The 19152-nt window shown below is 36.6% G+C and overlaps 1 protein-coding gene across 1 annotated transcript in view; it reads right to left on the reverse strand.

The window, feature by feature from the left end:
* The window catches only part of Drip (aquaporin homolog protein drip), an 87801-nt gene extending 69710 nt beyond the window's left edge, over positions 1–18091 (reverse strand). The window contains exons 1-4 of the mRNA XM_089098364.1: positions 17839–18091; positions 9919–10062; positions 3730–3939; positions 67–147 (exon numbers count right to left, since the gene is read on the reverse strand). Coding sequence (XP_088954490.1) covers positions 67–147; positions 3730–3939; positions 9919–10062; positions 17839–18054 — 651 coding nt within the window. The 5' untranslated portion in view covers positions 18055–18091. The remainder of the gene's footprint in view (positions 1–66; positions 148–3729; positions 3940–9918; positions 10063–17838) is intronic.
* Between the last annotated feature and the right edge of the window lie 1061 nt (positions 18092–19152).

A 19152-nucleotide genomic window follows, 5' to 3' on the forward strand; every position in this document is an offset into this window, starting at 1 on the left:
AAATATCGGACAGCCTACGGAAACAAAGTCTACAAAACCTAACAAATAAAGAGAGGATGAGCTTACCCAGTGCAGCCTGAAGTCTCCAATCAGAACAGCAGGACCAAGACTTCTTGCAGGATTCATACTACAGCCAGCATAGGAACCCTAAATAAAAAGTCAAAATAGATTTTTATAACTAAAAAAGAAGTCAGTTCCAAGAAAAATATTTTAGCTGGTTAAGCCTCAAACAGTATTAAAAAGAAATACGGCAGAACTTGACAAGCTGACCCTAGAAAACAATAAACGGGATTACCACACGGGGCCCCGAGGGATGGGAGGACTCGCAGTTCTAGGGTCCATTTTTGTAATAAGGAGTAATTGAAATTATTTTCATGAATCAATTGAAAAAATTTATCTGACAAAATAATGTCAAACAAAATGCATAGATTTTTCACATTTTTGAATTGTTTTAATGTTTGACGAGGGCAGTTCATCGTTGGTTCTATTAAAAACAGAAGAGAAGCAAATGTCTAAAATAAAAACTATTTTAAAGTTCTTAAAAGTTATAATACAAAAATATACATGAAATATACTGAATATAAAAATATTTTTTTTTTAGATGCACCTAAAGATAACGGAATTGGCGTAATGGTTTTGTCTTGAGCTTTGCTATTTTCAAGGCTCATCGGTTTCTTAGACTTTACCAATTGATACCTAAGTATAATAGACATAGAAGAAACGTCATATAGCTTAAAAAAGGGGCAGTTTGTGTTTTGATATTCGATAGCCAGGTTTAATAGAAAAAAGAAACATGACTACACAATTAGTTTAAATTGATGAGTGGAAATCCAATGGTTTGTTGTACATAAAACAGACATAACAATTAAGTATTCTAATTACCTAAAAGCAAGTCCACAGTGTTGGGGGAGAGGAGTTTTATTATGGGGGAGGAGCAAAAAATCGGCAAAAAATATGAAAGTTTGGGAAATTTGGGAAAATGGTAAAATAATGAGGTTTTAGGTGTCCTCTCCCCATAATGTACGTACGTGAGTACCAGATCAACTCTATATACTTTAATTACCATTCATGTTAGTTTATTTCTTTTGTAATTTTATTCTTTTAACTACATAGAAATTTGAAAACCGACGTTTATTTTTTTATAATCTTTCAGCAAACTGAAGCATAAATCTTTGTTATCAGACCAAACATGATAATGACCAAATAAAAAGAAGGAAATAAAAATAGTAGTACGAATAGCTATGAGATTAATATACTAATAAAATAAATAGCACATAAAGTTTTATTGAATTTTATGAGCAGGAAATCTGAAAGTTTATTCACGAACTATTAGTATATTTTATGATCTTCAGGTATATTCTATTCTAAACATATCAATTTCTTGGACATTGGCTTTAAGCAATAACAAGCTGCATAATTTTATATTCTAGTAGTGATAGAAAAATATTGGAAATTCAATATTTTCTTAACTGTAGTTTACAGCAATGGCCTGATAAGAAGCAAAAGGGGAAGTTCTTTAAGAGCAGAAAATATGGAAGGTGATCCTGGAATTTAAAGTCCTAAGGACGTCAAAATTTTATAAAAAAATCTCCATTTGGACCTATCTTAGGTCTACTCATATCCGAAAACTGTGATTTCCTAAAATTTTCCATCTTGCTTCTTCAAAATTATTTAAGACAAAGTTTTTCAAAGTTTTTAGGGCAAAATTTTCGTCAGTGTTACCGCGTTGAAACGTTAAAGTACTTCTTAGTTAAATTACCGAAACTTTTTGTCCGTAAAAAACAAGCGCGAACAATCCGTTTCTTCCCTAAGACAACTACACCTTCAAAGGAAAGTTACATCCTCCTAAACTGTTTGTTTCCATACTTTTTTAGCTTAATTTTTGCTGCTTTTCATTCAAATTTTAATTGTGTTACCGCTACTAATAAAAAGTGCAAAAAGTTGATCAAGGCATTTGTCTTTAAAAATGGAGCATGTCATGAAAAATAGATTTTATTTTTTTCGCACAGGACTTTTTGAGTACCAGAATTTCTTGGGTATTAATACTTGGTATCATTTTAAGGGAGTGCCTAGACAGGAATATTATTTTTAATTACCATTAATTAATACGCTTTTCATTTTCATAAAAATAATATTCCATTTTCAGTGCTAAGAAGACTTCCTCTCAGTCAAAGTCGTGCTCAAAAAGAGAGAGTAGGCTGGAATCAATTTCCAGGGAATGGCCTCGTCAAAAAAGAAGAAGCTAGGTAAATATTCGTAAAGAATTAAGATTTGGGGAAGGAATGAGCCCAAAGGCGTCTTGAGCACGTTCGTTATTACAAATGTTCCTGGGCAAAGTCATGGGCTCATGACTATTGAACAAATAGTCAGTACCGTCCAAAGGGTCAAAAATAGGGTTGCCACTCATAGCGACTTTTCTCAAGATTTTGGGATTTTAGTCCTAAACTTGGGGTTAGGGAAAATATAAAAAGTAGACCTAACCCCCAAAAGTCTAAAACGCACGATGTTATTATTTATTATCTTGAGATTTCTTAGACCTTGCAATTTTTCGCAAGTTAGTTTTCAAATTCTATTTCAAATGGTTAAATTCTCATTTGTAGGACTGGGGAAAATTCGAAGAAGAGATAGAAGGATGTTTACACAAGCAGAAGTTTCTACTCCTTCTCCTAGGAAATCCTAACTGGCCCAGCTCTTTCAACAATCTGGAAGTCTGAATTGAAAGTAGAACATACAAAAAAATTTCTGAAATTGTCCACAGCGAAACACGTCAGTTTTTCATTGAAAGGGGCAGGAGCAATGGGATTTTTCTGATTGGGGAGGTGAAACCATGGATAGACTATATTAATACCTTATTTTGAGAAATTTCCCCTTTTTGATCAATATACTGTTGTTTTGGAGTCCTAGGATGAAGTCCGATTCTCGAAACTACCTGACACAACGCCCTTACCTTACCTCCCTTACCTCCTCACTAAATCACCAGTTTTGCTCCTTTTTGTAACAATAATAATTGAAAAAATACGTGCTAATTCTTCAAATTTTTACCGCTTAAAGGGGGAGGGGACAAGAAGGTCTTGAATATCCATTAGATTAAAATAATTTACTTGATAAAAAAGAATAAAGATTCCGCACAGCCATTGCTGGCGCATAGGGTGTCGATCCGATATTTCAGGTGCTGTTTTATTTTTACAAGGTCAGGAAGCAAGCCTGTCGCCCAACCTTGCGGCAGCTTGATTCAGACCCCGGGCCCTCTATTGTCAAGCAGTCTTCACTCCATTGTGCTAACCCAGGCTTGAAATTACTTGACTCCTAGAAAAATTCTTGAGGATATATTGCACTCCTTGACTAAAGTCAAAATGCATGTAAAAATGCATAATCATTTAGTATTCTGTTAAAATGAAACACAGTCCTTAGAGAAATGCTTATTCTTAGGAGCTTAGACCCCCGTCTCTACGTTTAAAAAATCACGAAGGTGCCCAAGTTTCATTTTTCAGCTGAAAGTTCCAAAACAGTGGAGAATTTGTAAAACAATAAAACAAAAAATAATTTTGGAATAAAGTTCCAACGTTTCATTTTTATGTAGAAAAGGGCAGATAATTCTTTTCGGGAGGTCATAGTGGATTAGGAGTAGATGTGGATTACTATGTTTACTTAAGAGCTTTTTAGCACTTTTGAAAGAGGTGACCCCCTTGCTATCCCCATATAGTACCCGCAATATTTAAGCTCACGTACAAAGGCCAGGGCTTGAGCTGTGACTACAAAACCAATAGCCAATGCAGGAGATCCAAGGATATCCGTTTTTCGCTCATCAGTGACTGCGAAAATGAAAAACAGTAAAATAAAAGTTGAAAGGAATTCAATGCCAAGTGCTTGAGATGGCGTTACATGTTCACTGACAGTAGTTGCGCCCAAAGTGCCACGGAACTGCTCTGGTGTAAGCCACTGAAAGAAAAAAACAATCACTGCTTTAAGTCACAATCTGACTTAAATTAAATTATATGAATATATATCACTAAACTGAATAATATCCTTATGATGACGTCAAATCAATGAAAAAAAATATTACTGTCCTTTTCTTCGCGTTAAGAAGTGCTTCTGTTCTATTGGTTGATTTTTTTACGTAATTTGGTAACCTAATCACATTGTTTATGAAGCATATGAAGGAAAGAGAAGCCCAATAGTATCGTTTTTGTATTTAACCCTTCTTTCTATGCAGAATTTTGAGCCAGTAAAAGAACGCGAAACCTGATTGGTTCTTTTGTATGAAACTTTAAGCCAGTAAAAAGAATTAGACTTTCTTAGTCATAGCATTTTTCTAAGTACGACATTTAAACTCTCTGTCATTCATATTGTCAAACATTATTGGCTGATGGTCTTTGTTATTATCGGCCGTAGGAGGCCAAAAATCATATCAGATGAAAAGCAATAGTAAAATATTATCTTTCTTGTTCTAGAAATAAGCAATGAAATAGCAAGGATTGGAATATGAGTGCAGAGAGTAAAACACAAGCGTTTTTTCTTGAATTTAACTTGTGCTTTTACATGTACTGAAGGAACCTTAATGAAAATCACACCATCATATTCAGTGTATCAGAGAACCCTACTGTAGAGGTTTCAAGCCCATATCTACAAAAATGTGGAATTTCGTATTTTTTGCCAGAAGAAAGTTCACGGATGCGTGTTTATTTATTTTATTTTTGTTTTTCCCAGGGGTGATCGTATCGACCCACTGGTCCTAGAATATCGTGGGAGGGCTCAGTGGAACGAAAATTAAAAGTTTTAGTCCCCTTTTTAAGTGAAAAAAAATGGAGGGCAACTAGCCCCCTCCCAAGCTCATTTTTTCCCCAAAGTCACCCGATCCAAATTTTGAGATAGCCATTTTGTTCAGCATGGTCAAAAATATAATAACTATGTCTTTTAGGATGACGAAGATAATTTCTTAAACCACATTTGCCTGACATCACATAAAGAAAGAAAAACGAGCAAAAATGGGGTTTTTATAGGCCAAATGAAAATACTGAAAAAACAAAGCGAATATTTCGAAAGGACAAACGCCTCTCTTCTTCAGTGCGAAACGAAATAATGTAACCAAGGAAAGGGCCGAAGAAAAAAAAACAACAAAAAACAAACACGGAAAGTCAATGTGAGAAGAACCAAAAACCAAAGAAAAAAACAAAAACTTAAAACATAAATAAAACTCAATAAAAGCCAAAAATTAAAAGAATTAAAACCAAATACTTAACAACCATAAAAGCGAGTTATTCGCCAATATCCGCGATTTGCAAAAAATCCAAAAAAATATGAACTGCCATCGACGGATACTAGCGACTCTTCGGCAATTTCCTTGGTTACATTATTTCGTTTCGCGCTGAAGAAGAGAGGCGTTTGTCCTCTCGAAATGTTCGCTTTGTTTTTTCAGTATTTTCATTTGGCCTATAAAAACCCCATTTTTGCTCGTTTTTCTTTCTTTATGTTTTAGGATGACTTAATCCCCCGAAGTCCCCAGGGGGAGGGCTGAAAGTTATGAACTTTACCCAATGTTAACATATAGTAACTAAATTATTATCCGTATATGAAAGGGGATGTCCCTTCCTCAACGCCTCGCTCTTTACGCTAAAGTTTGAATGTCTCACAACTCTATTTTTTCTAAACAAGAAAAAACTTTAGCGTAAAGAGCGAGGCGTTGAGGAGGGGACAGCCCCTTTCATATACGGAATAATTTCTGTTCGTTTTAAGTTTTAACGTCGTTCCTTACTTTCAGTTAAAACAAAACTTGTTTTTTTTCTGAATTTAATTACTGACATAAGGTTGGTTAACAAGTCTCTAAATTACAATAATGAGAATAAAACTGACTTCTCTTTCGCTCGTAACTTCTTTTCAATTCAGACATCTCTTCGGAATTTTCTGACATCATACATTTTTCTATAGAATATTGCGTTTAATTGGTTTTTGAAAGTAGAAACCCTGGGAAGCATGAAAACCTCAGCTGGTGAATGGTTCCATACACGCATACGGCATAATACGATGTTGCAAAGTCCAACGCCCAATACCTCTATAGAATTGCTCTCATCTGATTTTAAAATTATGTCCTCTTAGGTACTTTCAGTCAAAGTTAATTGATCTTATCAGCAGGCACATCGTTTGCTCCATGACTCAACGTCTAAATCTGTGAGCAAGGGCAGGTAGGCTCAGGCACCGGAGGCACTCTTGATAAGGAAGGTTGTAGAGGCTTAATTTAGTTATTCTTCGTTTTACTGTCTCAAAAACATCAAAAGCTTTGTTGTACAAAGGCCAGACGGTACTATGGCAACGGTATTATGGCACTTTAAGATGGATTGCACCAGTATCCTATAAAGTGCAGCAAGCACTTGCAAATTGTCAAACATGAAGTTTCTTTTCAGGAGCTCGGAAACCTTTGAAGCTTCCTTTACTTCTCTTTCATGGTGAGGAGTGAATGATAGGTTACAGCCCGCAAATATTCCAGGGTCTTGTTCTAGTTCTGTTTTTGATATGTCTTATATCAAAAACAGAACTTTATTTGGAGAGCTTGAAGGACGATAGACGTGATTCGTGGCCAAATCAGGTCAAGAAAATACTGTACTTTTGTGGCCTTTCGGAGATGTGATCAGTATGGAAGGAAGTCCAGCGAACCCTAAATGACCAAGAAATCTAAGAGTGGCAATCTAATAAGGACCAATCTATGTCTTCGAGTTTTTACTCCCAAGCTAATGACTGTTGGGGGGAGGAGATTTATTTTAAATTTGGGTTGAATAAAGAGGATTTGAAGAATTTGTTGTTGGTAAGAGGGGATAGTTTGGATTTAGATGAGAGAAGGAAATTTTTGGGAAAGTTTAGGCTGGCGGCTGGCCCCTATTTTTGCCCTATGTGTGGTTATGTGAATGACAATTTATTTCATTTTTTATCCGAGTGTGAAGAGCTGTCTGAGTTGCGGAATGAATGTTTTGGATGATTGTTTTGGAGTGAATACTGGTTAATTTAGCGGATGGCAGAGAGGAACGCATGTGTACAGTTGTGTAACTTTCTTCGTTTAGGAATTAAACATAGGGAATCATATTTTAGGGGATATCTTGTTGCGGTTTTTAGAATGTACATTTTATTATGATTGGTATTTGTTGTTTAAAATGTTGAACCTTGGTGTGTTTCTTTTTGTCTTTTTGTTGTACTTTTTTTTATCTAAAGTTGTATTTTGTTCCTGAGCTTTGTTTGTAGACTGTATTCTGTGTTGCTACGGCCTGCAGGCTTTTTGCAATAAATCTTATCTTATATAAAATTATTTGAAAAAAACTACGTTTTCTAAAGAGTTTAAGAGGCAGAGTTACAAGGTTGAACCTTAAAACGTACAGGTATTAGGAGGCACAGTTGGGGGGCTGCCGCCCCCAAACCCCCCGCTTTCGCAGCCTTTAAATAAAAAAAAGTTTTTTAAACTGAAAGTAAGGAGCGACATTAAATCTTAAAACGAACAGAAATTATTCTGTATATGAAAGAGGCTGTGCCCTCCTCAACGCCTCGCTCTTTACGCTAAAGTTTTTTATTGTTTTAAAAAATAAAGTTGTGAGACAGAGTCAAACTGTAGCGTAAAGAGTGAGGCGTTGAGGAGGGCACAGCCTCTTTCACATACGGAATACTTTCTGTTCGTTTTAAGATTTAATGTCGCTCCTTACTTTCAGTTTAAAAAACTTTTTATTTTTTTATTTAAAGGCTGCGAAAGCGGGGGGTTTGGGGGGGGCGGCAGCCCCCCAACTGTGCCTCCTAATCCCTGTACGTTTTAAGGTTCGACTTTGTAACTCAGCCTCTTTAACTCTTTAGAAAACGTAGTTTTTTTCAAATAATTTCTGCACGTTTTTGTACAGTTTATTACTTATTATTGCTTGACTAACTGTTAGCTGATCGTGTCAGGAGTTCCCCGCTCTTGAACATTCTTGTGTTAAGGCTTTTAATTCCTGAATACTGAAATCACGTCGTACAGGGTGCCTCCTAATCCCTGTACGTTTTAAGGTTCGAACTTGTGACTCAGCCTCTTTAACAGCCCCCCAACGGTGCCTCCTAATCCCTGTACGTTTTAAGGGTCGACCTTGTAACTCAGCCTCTTTAACTCTTTAGAAAACGTAATTTTTTTCAAATAATTTAAAAAAGAAACTGAGTTTCTTTTTTAAAGTTTAAATTCAGTATATAAAAAATTTGCTCTGACGGTGAATCGAACCCGGGTTTTCCGCCTGACATTCTGAAGTATCAACCGCTGGACAAATGAGACACAATTGTAATTGTTTTTTAGTAAATGGAATCTATTTTCGCAAAGCAAATTCCCACAAAACTTGATATTTGGTTTTTGGAAAACAGGGAAGGAGTGATCAGATTGAGCTGAAATTTCGAGAATAAGCTCCCAGGCCCCAGGAAAGCTTATCCTCTAAATTTCAACGTTAAGGCTCCCAGGCCCCAGGAAAGCTTATCCTCTAAATTACAACGTTAAAGGGGGGTTGTGGTGGGAAAAATTAACATGGCTTCTTATAGGAAATCGAGGTTCTTCGTAAATGTAAATTTGGGGGATAATTTTTTCTGTCTGAAAATATCAAAAGGACCTAACAGGTCGAATTGTGCTTCGAAGTATTCCTCATTCACCCGTATCAGTTGCCAACTGTGGCCTGTAGGCGTGGCTAAGAAAAAAAAAAAGAAATGATGATGATGAATTTTAAGTGGCTATATTTGGTTTTTTGAAAACAGGGAAGGAGTAATCGGATTGAGATGATATTTTGAGGACAAGCTCCCGAGCCCTGGGGAAGATTAACCCACAAATTTCAGCCTAATCGAACAACTTTGAAGGGGGGTTGTGGGGGGAGGGTCGAAATTTCCGGCCCAGTTTACCCCATGAAGATAAAGTCGGAGGAGGATGAAATTTTGCACGTTTCTTAGTTTGAGCTTGGGCTACAAAATGCAATTACCGCCGTCTCTCTGCGACCTCTAGGACCTGAAATCGCTTAACATTGTGGTGGGTCGCCTCTTTATAGAGGCACAAGTGTGCCTCCTTGATATAGAACAGAAAAATAGAGAGATAGATAGAGAGAGAGGGGAGACCACTCTAAGAACAGAAAACACAAAAGAAGATCTCTGTTTTTATAATAAAATATGTTCAGATACAAACATCTCACATTCGCGCAGGTAAGCGCACATACACGTTGACTGATACACACACTCGAATTCAGTTCTTGATACTTGATAAATCTGGCTATTATACGGGTCCTCTTGATAAGCATACTTTATTCTAAGTTTTATAAATGTAACACAACAAAACTACTCTGAGGCATATTTCTTTCAGGGCCATGTTGCCCTGTCATAAAGAGTGTCGTTCGGTGAAGTGTCACTTATTAGTGCAATTTATAAAGTGGTAGAAATGTTGAGCCACACAACTACTGTAAGTTGGAAGACTAATTGCAAATCATTGCGAAACAGTCACATCTGCTACTACTACTACTGCTAAAAAGTCACTGCAGCACAAAGCTGCCTGAGGCCAGCACAGCCACGCATGCCAGTCCTCTATCCAAATCTATTCAAAGCTTCCCTCTTTACACCCTCCAAAGAAGTTCCCATTTCCCTTAAATCTTTCCTTTCGACAACTTCTTACCCTATTCGGGGACGACCTGATTTTCGTTTGACCCTAGATGGTTGGCTTACAAGGATGATCTTTGTCAATCTGTCATCCTTCATCCATAGAATGTGTCCTGGTCATCAAAACTAGTCTCTCATTATAGCCCTAGAAAGTGTGATTGAACAAAGCGGGACAAATCAAATAGGCTAAGCTGATCACCTTAAATGGAACAGCATAAAACTCCCATGCACCGTTAATTTTAATAATAAAAACTTTCTTAACTGTAAGGTTTTTTTCTTAAGAATAAAGCAATATCAAACCTCAAGGCAAGCTGATCCAGCAATTGCGCCGATGCACTGCGCTGCAACATAGAGAGCTGCACGGAGAAATGGTATTTTTCCAGTAACTGCCATAGCTGCAGTTACAGCAGGATTTATATGACAACCACTCACATGGCCAATACCCTGAAAAAAGAAGTTTGCTTGATCCAATAATCACTAATAATTAAGAAAGAAAAGAAGAAATGCTATGTACCAGAATTGCAACGAAATTAAAAATAAGAAACGGAGAAAAATTTTTGTTGTAGACTAGAAAGAATTATGCCATGACGGCATGGGATAAAATACTTTGTCGTTTACACAATGTTTCACTTTTTATGCATGCTTTACCTGTTGCATAATTTAAATTTATTTTTCAAGCAAAATTACGTATAAGGGTGAGGAGAAGGGGTTTTAACATAGCCCTGGAAAACCAAGGATATTCGAACAGTGTATCATTTTATAATGCTCGGTGAATTCTCTTGTTGTAGAGGAGAAGGCTTTAATGCTTTTCGGGACTTAAAAATCTTTTTTTGGGATGGTAATTAAAGGTAGGGGAGATGGTAATTTAAGGTAGGGAAAATCATATTCAAAATAGTGTAGTACTTATTTTGCAAAAACAAACAAACTTTTTTTTCGGAACCTGCAGGGTAGATTTTGCCTCCTCTAGACAAGTTTCAGTAGTCACACTTGCTCTTAAGTCTAATAATTCATCTTTTAATTTATTAACTTAGCGTGAATTTTTAAGCAGATTAACATAGTAAAATTAGACGCTATGATGTTTGCTCCCGTATAAACCCATTTTCCCTGCCAAGCGTAGTGTAGTGCCACTTTTTCTCCATCTTAAGAACGTCAAGGATCTAATCGACCTTATTTCTGAACAGAAAACACATCACTGATGAAAAAAACGAATGCAAAAAATTCGCCCTTATATTCTTATTTATTTAAAATTTAAACTTTTTAAAGGCCTATGACCTCTTGTACGGGCTTGTTTTATAAAGGACGTTATAGAAAAAAAAATCAAAGGATACACGGCCCATCAATTGTCTTCCCTTGATTGAGTTATATTCAGTCACCTATAATAATGATTTAAAAAAAGGTATGAGAATTCCTAGGATTACAATCAAGGACTTTAATGATCCAAAATTAACAAGAAGTTTTGCGAAAGCTTTGATCTGGGCACGGTAAACACTGTTTCACCTGTGTTTAGTAAGATATGCCAAGGACATTTTTACAAAAATAAACACTTGCGATAACAGTTTTAAGTGATAGTTGCCTTTCTATCAGCACAAATAAAATATAATTTTTGAGATTCCTGGATATTTAAGATAACAATTGCATTTGTATATCACAGTGCAATAACTGATATGAACTTCGTAATCTTGCTGAAACGAATTTTGATAAATTGGAAAAGGAATGTGCGCAGGATTATTTTTTTGGGGGGAGGGGAAGGGGCATATTTTGGTGAGCGTGGGTTCGATAAAATACCCGAAAAGCCTTATTATATGGAAAATAAAAACATTATAGGAGATTTTGTAACTGTTTTCACTGTCTAACCATTCTAAATTGTAACCTGTCTAGATTGTGTGTCTAAATTGTAAACCTGTTGCTGCGTCTAGTTACAAGCCTGGAATTTTGTGTCAATTTTTTAAACCACAAAAGTAAATTTTTGTACCAAAATTTTCATAGCATTGATTTTTACAGTAAACCTATAAAAATAGGTTATTGCACTACAACATGGCTAAAAAAAAAAAAACTGCCTAATCTCAGAAAGTTGCCATTTGGATTCAAACAAATCGAGATAATTTACTTCTACTTGTAATGCTTTCTAGGTAAAATCAAGTCAGTAACAAAAATGAAACAGTGCTAATTGTTAGGGCTGTAATTTATTTTTATACCGTGAATATAATCAATACGTACATTGTAAATTTTCATTATATATAAAACATAATAAATACAAAAATTGTAGTTCATGTACGGTGGCAAAATTTTGTTCTAAGATGACACTATCTATAATAGATTTTTTTTTAAAGAAAGTGCATTATGTTTCGCAAACTAAGAGCAAAATTGTCAAACTACTTGAAAACTCATTCTAAGCAAACACGATTGATGATTTTGATCGCCCCTTTTCGAACGCTCCTTAGTCCAGTTAATGAAATTATACGAGGCATGTTTTTTAAGTAAGTACCTTTTTGCGATTTCGCCGCCCCAGCGCTACGGTTATCATTCTGCGCCTTCGCGGTGGTTACCTACATCTCTTGTCTACACATTGACGCAATTACATTCTGATTTTAATTGTATACGTGGTTTACTGATTGTTTAAGATGCTTCCGACAATCGTGACTCGTGAGTCCCGCCGATTGTGAAGTACGGGCGGTTATACGATTTCTTAGTGCTAAAGGCGTAAAACTGATCGATATTCATCGTGAGATCTGTGAAGTTTACGGACAAAACATTATGAGTAATGGAATTGTAAGGAAATGGGTGAGAATCAAAACAACAATCCATGGAATGGCGACATTCATCATCACCCAAAAAAGTGAAATTTAAGCAAACAATTTCTGCCCGGCAAATCATCGGCACAGTTTTTTGGGACAAAAAAGGAGTATTGCTGGTGGAGTTTCTACCTCGTAATGAGACAATCAATGCAGCGTCTTATTGTGAGACATTGAACAATCTGCGTTGTGCAATCCAGAACAAAAGACGTGGCAAGTTGAATAAGCGCATCATTTTGCTGCATGACAATGCCCGTCCACATGTGGCTAATCGGGCCAACGATCTCATAAAATCTCTTAAATGGGAAACTCTAGATCATCCTCCATACAGCCCTGATCTGGCGCCCAGCGACTACCATTTGTTCCTGCACTTGAAGAAACACCTGGGTGGTCAGCGTCTTCAAGACGATAACGAAGTCAAAATAGTTGTGATACAGTGGTTAACAAGTCAGGCGGAAGAATTTTATGAGGAGGGTATTCAAAAACTGGTGCCACGTTATGACAAGTGCCTCAATATTCACGGAAATTATGTAGTAAAGTAGATTAAGGTACAGGCTTTCATGTAAAAATAAAATTTTTGCGATATCTTTGCACGTCTTTTCTTAATTCCGAAACGGTACTTACTTAAAAAACATGCCTCGTATCAACCTAATCTTTCTTTGGCCATTAATGGAAGCGATAATAAATAAGCAGGATGGGATAATTTCACTCCCAAGAAAACTGTTGAATTTTCGATTAGGAAAAAAAACAATTTTCTTTTCCTAATCAACAGAGGGTCGTACAGAGAACCCACATAGATCATTCCCATGAGGAGAAAAAATTGCGCTGAATTACAGAAGATCTCCAAAATTTTGGTTTCTAACGAAATAGAATAATTTCGTTCTCAGGACTGCTTTTCCCAGTCAAAATGTCCAATTCTAACGGGTTGCATGTGTACTCAATCGATGAGGCCGATTTAACTATGATCACAGGCGGAGCGACTAAGCTTTCACGAGACTACTCAGTTAAATATAGTAAGCCCCTTTAAGACCAGAGTGGTTGATCTTCCCGGGGATTTAATGTCCCATTCCTTTGAAAGTGTTACCTAATTCCAGAAGTGAGTGTTTCAAAGATTAATTAAAAAAACTTTTTCCACAAAACAAGTTTTTCAAAGAAAAGTAAAGAACTCCATTAAACCAAAAATGAGCAAAAAATAAAATCAAATAATCTACCAAGCATGAAACTACCGCAAATCAGCATCGATAAATAAATGAAACCTAAAACGAACAGAAATTACAATAAATAACTGACTCAAACTCAAAACGAGCAGAAATTAACATGAGTAGGGCTCAAAACCCCTATGCCTTCCCAAGGCCAAGAGAGATTCGTTGCCGAGTTGCCGAGAGAGATTCGAAGGAAGAATAATTGGTTGGGCAGCTGAAGAAAAGACAATGGCAAGTAAAGTGTCTGGTTCAGATAAAAGAAAGTTGCACATTCTAATGGCAGGTGATAGAACAATGCGCTCTGATTCAGAAGTGAAGTTCTCAAGAAATGAAAGTACGAAATAACAATTAATCATACTTACAAACCAAATAAACCAACTGATGGTTAAAACAAAACAGTGGACTAACAAAATCGAAAAGGACTTGGACTTAAAAATCAGCCAAGAAGTTGAAACAGCTGTCAGCAAACTGGGTGCAGAACATAATTTGCACTTTACTGAAAACAATATAAATGTTTTTACTTTCATAACTTTAATAAATCAAATAATATTAACATTTTGATTACTAAATATCAGTATATGTATATTAAACTGATAATTCACATTAATTTGTACTGCTGAGATGCCTTATTGGGAATTAACATTAACACAGTGCATTTTGATTTAATCTTAAGGCAACATTTAGTTAGTAAACATAATGGGCAAACTGGAGGGTGGGTGTTGTCATCCTCAAAGACCTAATTTCAAGAACTTTCAACTTTGTTGAACAAAACGAATATATCAAAACTTTGATTGGATATGTTTGGGAAAATGGTGGGCGTGAGAGAGAGGTTAGTTACTCTCCAATCACTGTCGAATATTAAGAAGGGCTTTAGCCGTTTCAGTTTCAAATCGAATGAGCCCTTTTTCAAGTTTCTATGACAACTCTTTCTATAAAAACCTCTATGCCCCCAGGACATAACTTAAAACCCTTGTCCTAAGGGCTGTGGGGGGGGGGGGGTTGTCAACCACAAAGCTATAATTTCCAGAACTTTCAACTATGTATGAAAAAAATTATTATCTCAAAATTTTGATCGTATGTGTTTGGGGAAATAGTGGGCGTGAGAGGGGGATTACTTGCCCTCCAATTACTTTCGATTATTAAAAAGGGCACTAGCCATTTCAATTTCCAATCTAATAACCCCTTTTTGAAGTTTCTACGGCAATGCTTTATATACAAACCTTATATGCCCCAAGGGCATAACTTACAACCCTTGCCCTGGGGGCGGTGCGGTGGGGGGGGGTTCATACTAAAAGACCTAATTTCCAAAACTTTCAACTACGTTGTACAAAATAGCTATCTAAAAATTTTGATTGAATGTGTTTGGGGAAATGGTGGGCGTGCGAGGGGGGTTAGTTGCCTTCCAGTCACTTTTGACTATTAAAAAGGGCACTAGCCCTTTGAATTTCCAATAGAATGCAACCTTTTTCAAGTTTCTACGACAAAGCTTTCAATAAAAACCTTATATGCCCCCAGGGCATAACTTGTAACCCTTGCCCTGAGGGTTCTGAGGGGGGGGGGGGTTGTCATCCTCAAAAACCTAATTTCTAAAACTTACATCTACGTTTAACAAAATGGCTATCTCAAAATTTTGATTGGATGTGTTTGGGAAAATGGTGGGCGTGGAAGGGGTGTTAGTTGCCCTCCAATCACTTTCAACAATTATAAATGTCACTAGCCCTTTGAATTTCCAATCGAATAAGCCCTTTTTGATGTTTCTACGACAACCCTTTCTATAAAAACCTTATATGCCCCCAGGGCATAACTTACAACCCTTGCCCTGAGGAATGGGGGGGGGGGGGTTAACGTCATTGCCGGCATAACCGTCCGCAATCTCAAATATTTTGGACTCTATGGTCAGCTTACATTTCAGATTGTTCGTTTGGTAAGAGATGTTGGGCGCGAGAGGGGGGTTGGTTGCCGTTAGATCGTATTTTACTATTGAAAAGAGCCCGGCCAAATTGATTTTCTAATCGACTGGGTCTTTTTTGAAGTTTTTTACGACAGCGCTTTCTATAAAAACCTTATAAGCCCCCAGGATATAACTTACAACCCTTGCACTGAGGGCTGTGGGGGATTGTCCTCAAAAACACAATTTCTTTCTGGAAATCAACTACGCTGAAGAAAATTGCTATCTAAAAATTTTGATTGGATGTGTTTAGGGAAATAGTGGGCGTGGAAGGGGTGTTGGTTGCCTTCCGATCACTTTCGACTATTAAAAAGGGCACAAGCCACTCCAATTTCCAATTGAATGAGACGTTTTTGAAGTTTCTACGACAACTTCTTCGAAATAAAGTGCCCTGGTCTAAAGGATAAAAATAATAAATAATACATTGTACCAACATCATTCTTATATGCCCCCAGAGCATAACTTAAAACCCTTGCCTTGAGTGCTGTGGGGGAGTGTCCTCCTCAAAAACGAAATTTATATCTGGAAATCAACTACGCTGAACAAAATGGCTATCTCAAAATTTTTATTGGATGTCTTTGGGGAAATGGTGGGCGTGGAAGGGGTGTTAGTTGCCTTCCAATCACTTTCGACTATTAAAAAGGGCACTAGCCGTTCCAATTTCCAATCAAATGAGCCCTTTTCCAAGTTTGTACGACAACTCCTTCGATACGAAGTGCCCTGGTATGGAAGAAGAAAAAAATTGTGCCAACATCGTTCTTTACTTAGGCAGCGCGATTGCGCTGCCTATGATATATACAAATTCATTATATTTCTTCCTATAACACTTGGGGAATATATACCGCTAAAACAACTGGTTGACATAAATAGTATATTCACTTCCAAAGTTTGGCATCCTACAGTAAGAAAGTTTCATTCTCTACTAGCATTGTACATTCAAGGGGTATTCCGCCTTAGATTTAACATCCTCTGGGTTATACCCACCTTAACATCTTCTCTCTCCGACAAACATACCTTAGCCTGAACAATATTAATATAGAAAATAACCAACTTTGGATTTTTTTTTTTGTCGGGGGGATGGCACCCCTGACTAATCCGGCACCGCGTAAAATTATGGGGGTTAGGAGAACTGCTTAGTGATAGTGTTTCCGCTACGCCCATTAATAATCCTGGACAAGCCACTAGATATCTCCATTTTATTTTACCCCAATTCAAACCATGGTACAATCGAAATTTAGACCCGCATTTTTAAAACATACTTTTTCTTGTTTAATATATTTTGCCATTTGTCTGTCAAATTATTTACGGCGGAGGAATTAAAAGAGGAAATGATGTCTTAAACGGGACTTTTTCGCAATAGTTTTGATTTATTCCAAAATGCTCAAAAGTGGAACTAGATGAACCGTGTAGTGATAGTATTCTTGCTGCATCTATTATTAACACTTAACAAACCACTAGATATCTCACTGTCATGTCACCCCAAATCAAAAGACAATATAATTGGTTTTTCAAATCAGAATTTCAATCGGAAATGTAATACTCAAATTTTTCCTCTTTTTCACACTGGCTGTGAACTACCTCGTTTTTTACGTTTTCTAGTATTGTCACGCTTAGACAGCGTAGTCTCAGTAATTATTTAGGGGGAACTAAAAAGGAGGCAATGTCTCAGACGAGTTTTTTTTTTATAACAAGCTTTCAGCTATTTCAAAATGTTTGAACAATGTGAATATAATTGAACTAGCACTGTCAGTCAACCCCTAACACCAAAAGATAATTCCACTGGGTTGGATGGTTCGTATATTGGAGAGGTAGAGCCAAATACTACATAAACCAAAATCATGGTACCTGAACAAGTCTTGCCACAGTCAACCCAAAAACTAAAGAGATTGCCCCTGGATTAGAAAAGCGAAAACTACAGAGATTATTAATGGGTAATCTTTTCAAAAAACGATATGTACACACCTGAACAAGTGTTGCCACAATCAACCCAAAAACTAAAGAGGTTGCCAATGGATTGCGCGGTCCATATATTGCCAAGACAGAGCTACATTCTACATAAACTAAACGCATAATACCCATTGTCATGATACCATAGCATCCATTTTGAAACCATATTTAGACAACTTAACTAGCATTGCCACAATCAACCAAAACATTATAGAAATCATTAATGAGTTGGGTGGACCATGTATTGGTAAGTCAGAGCCACATCCTACATAAACTGAAGGCATGTTACCCATGCCCATAATACCCTGTTTGAAAAACGATATTTACATACCTGAACTAGTGTTGCCACAGTTAACCCAAAAACTAAAGAGATTGCCACTGGATTAGGTGGTCCATGTATTGGCAATGCAGAGCCACATCCTACATAAACTAAAAGCATGGTACCCATTGCTTCAGCAAAAAGAGCTTGCCAAATGTTACTTCCCATCATTTTTGAGAATTTTGCCATTTTTTTCACCCGCTCCCACAAACCACTGAAGCAGCCCATATAAGGTCTTTCGACAGACTAAATCTACTTTTTAGACTCTTTGTTCACAGATCAAGTTTTATGGACTAAAGGTGATATTAAGAAATTGCATTAATTCTGTTAGTAGTCAATATCAGATTACTGATAAAGAATATTTTTGGAATGTTTACTAATTGGAAAAGTTTCAATTAGTCAAATAATCCAAAATTATTATACACTCTCACAATAACGCATTCACACGTCTAAGACTTTAGGGGCCTTAAACGGAAATTGAGGAAAGAATCCAATTGCTTTCGTATTTTGAAGGTATACCTACTATCAGGGTCGTATCAGGAATTTTTTTCAGGGGGGAGGGGAGTACACAAAAGTGTTTCTTTTTTCAGGGTGAAAAATTACAAAATGCATCATAAATTTGTTTACATTCATTTTTGTTGCGTTTTTACGAATCGAACAAACATTAAGGGGGGAAGAGGTTTCAAACTCCCTATCCCCCTGTATAAGGCCTTGCCTACTATATCACGCATACAAGGCTTGGAAACAGTTTCGTAATATTTATTGGGGTTAAGTACAAGGGCGGATCTAGGATTTTTTTTTGGGGGGGGGGCCAAATAGATTGATCCGATAAATTTGCGTTAGGAGCAAGTTTAATTAACACAAAATTGCTTTAATTAAGTAAATTACACTGCTTTAGACTACGTTAGCGGGGGCGCGCGCCCCCTGGATACGCCACTGGTTAAGTGGCAAATATTCCAATGTTTGACTGGTTTCGTTGGCTTAAATTAGACGAAGCTGTTTACTCAGGCTAAATGTGGGAACTTTTACTAGTTAATAACAAATGTCTATACAAAAAAACGGGATTTCTGTACGCATTTCGGACTATGAATCCAAACTAGACGAGAAGTATGGCTTGGTCTTTTTGTATACTAAGAATATAATCAAATAAAAATACATTTCTTGTCAAAACTCTTCTATTTCTTTAAAAAGTAAAATATTCCCTGTATATACATAAGGAAATAAGAACCGACGGAAGGTTACATTTAGGTTTGACCCCTCCTCCCACAAAAGGAATAAATTACAGTCAATTCGGAAGTTTGGGCAATTCAATTACTAAAACCAAGT

This window comes from Artemia sp. Qi Xiang Cuo, chromosome 12, assembly GCF_049724085.1.
Source record: "Artemia sp. Qi Xiang Cuo chromosome 12, ASM4972408v1, whole genome shotgun sequence".
Lineage (NCBI taxonomy): Eukaryota > Metazoa > Arthropoda > Branchiopoda > Anostraca > Artemiidae > Artemia > Artemia sp. Qi Xiang Cuo.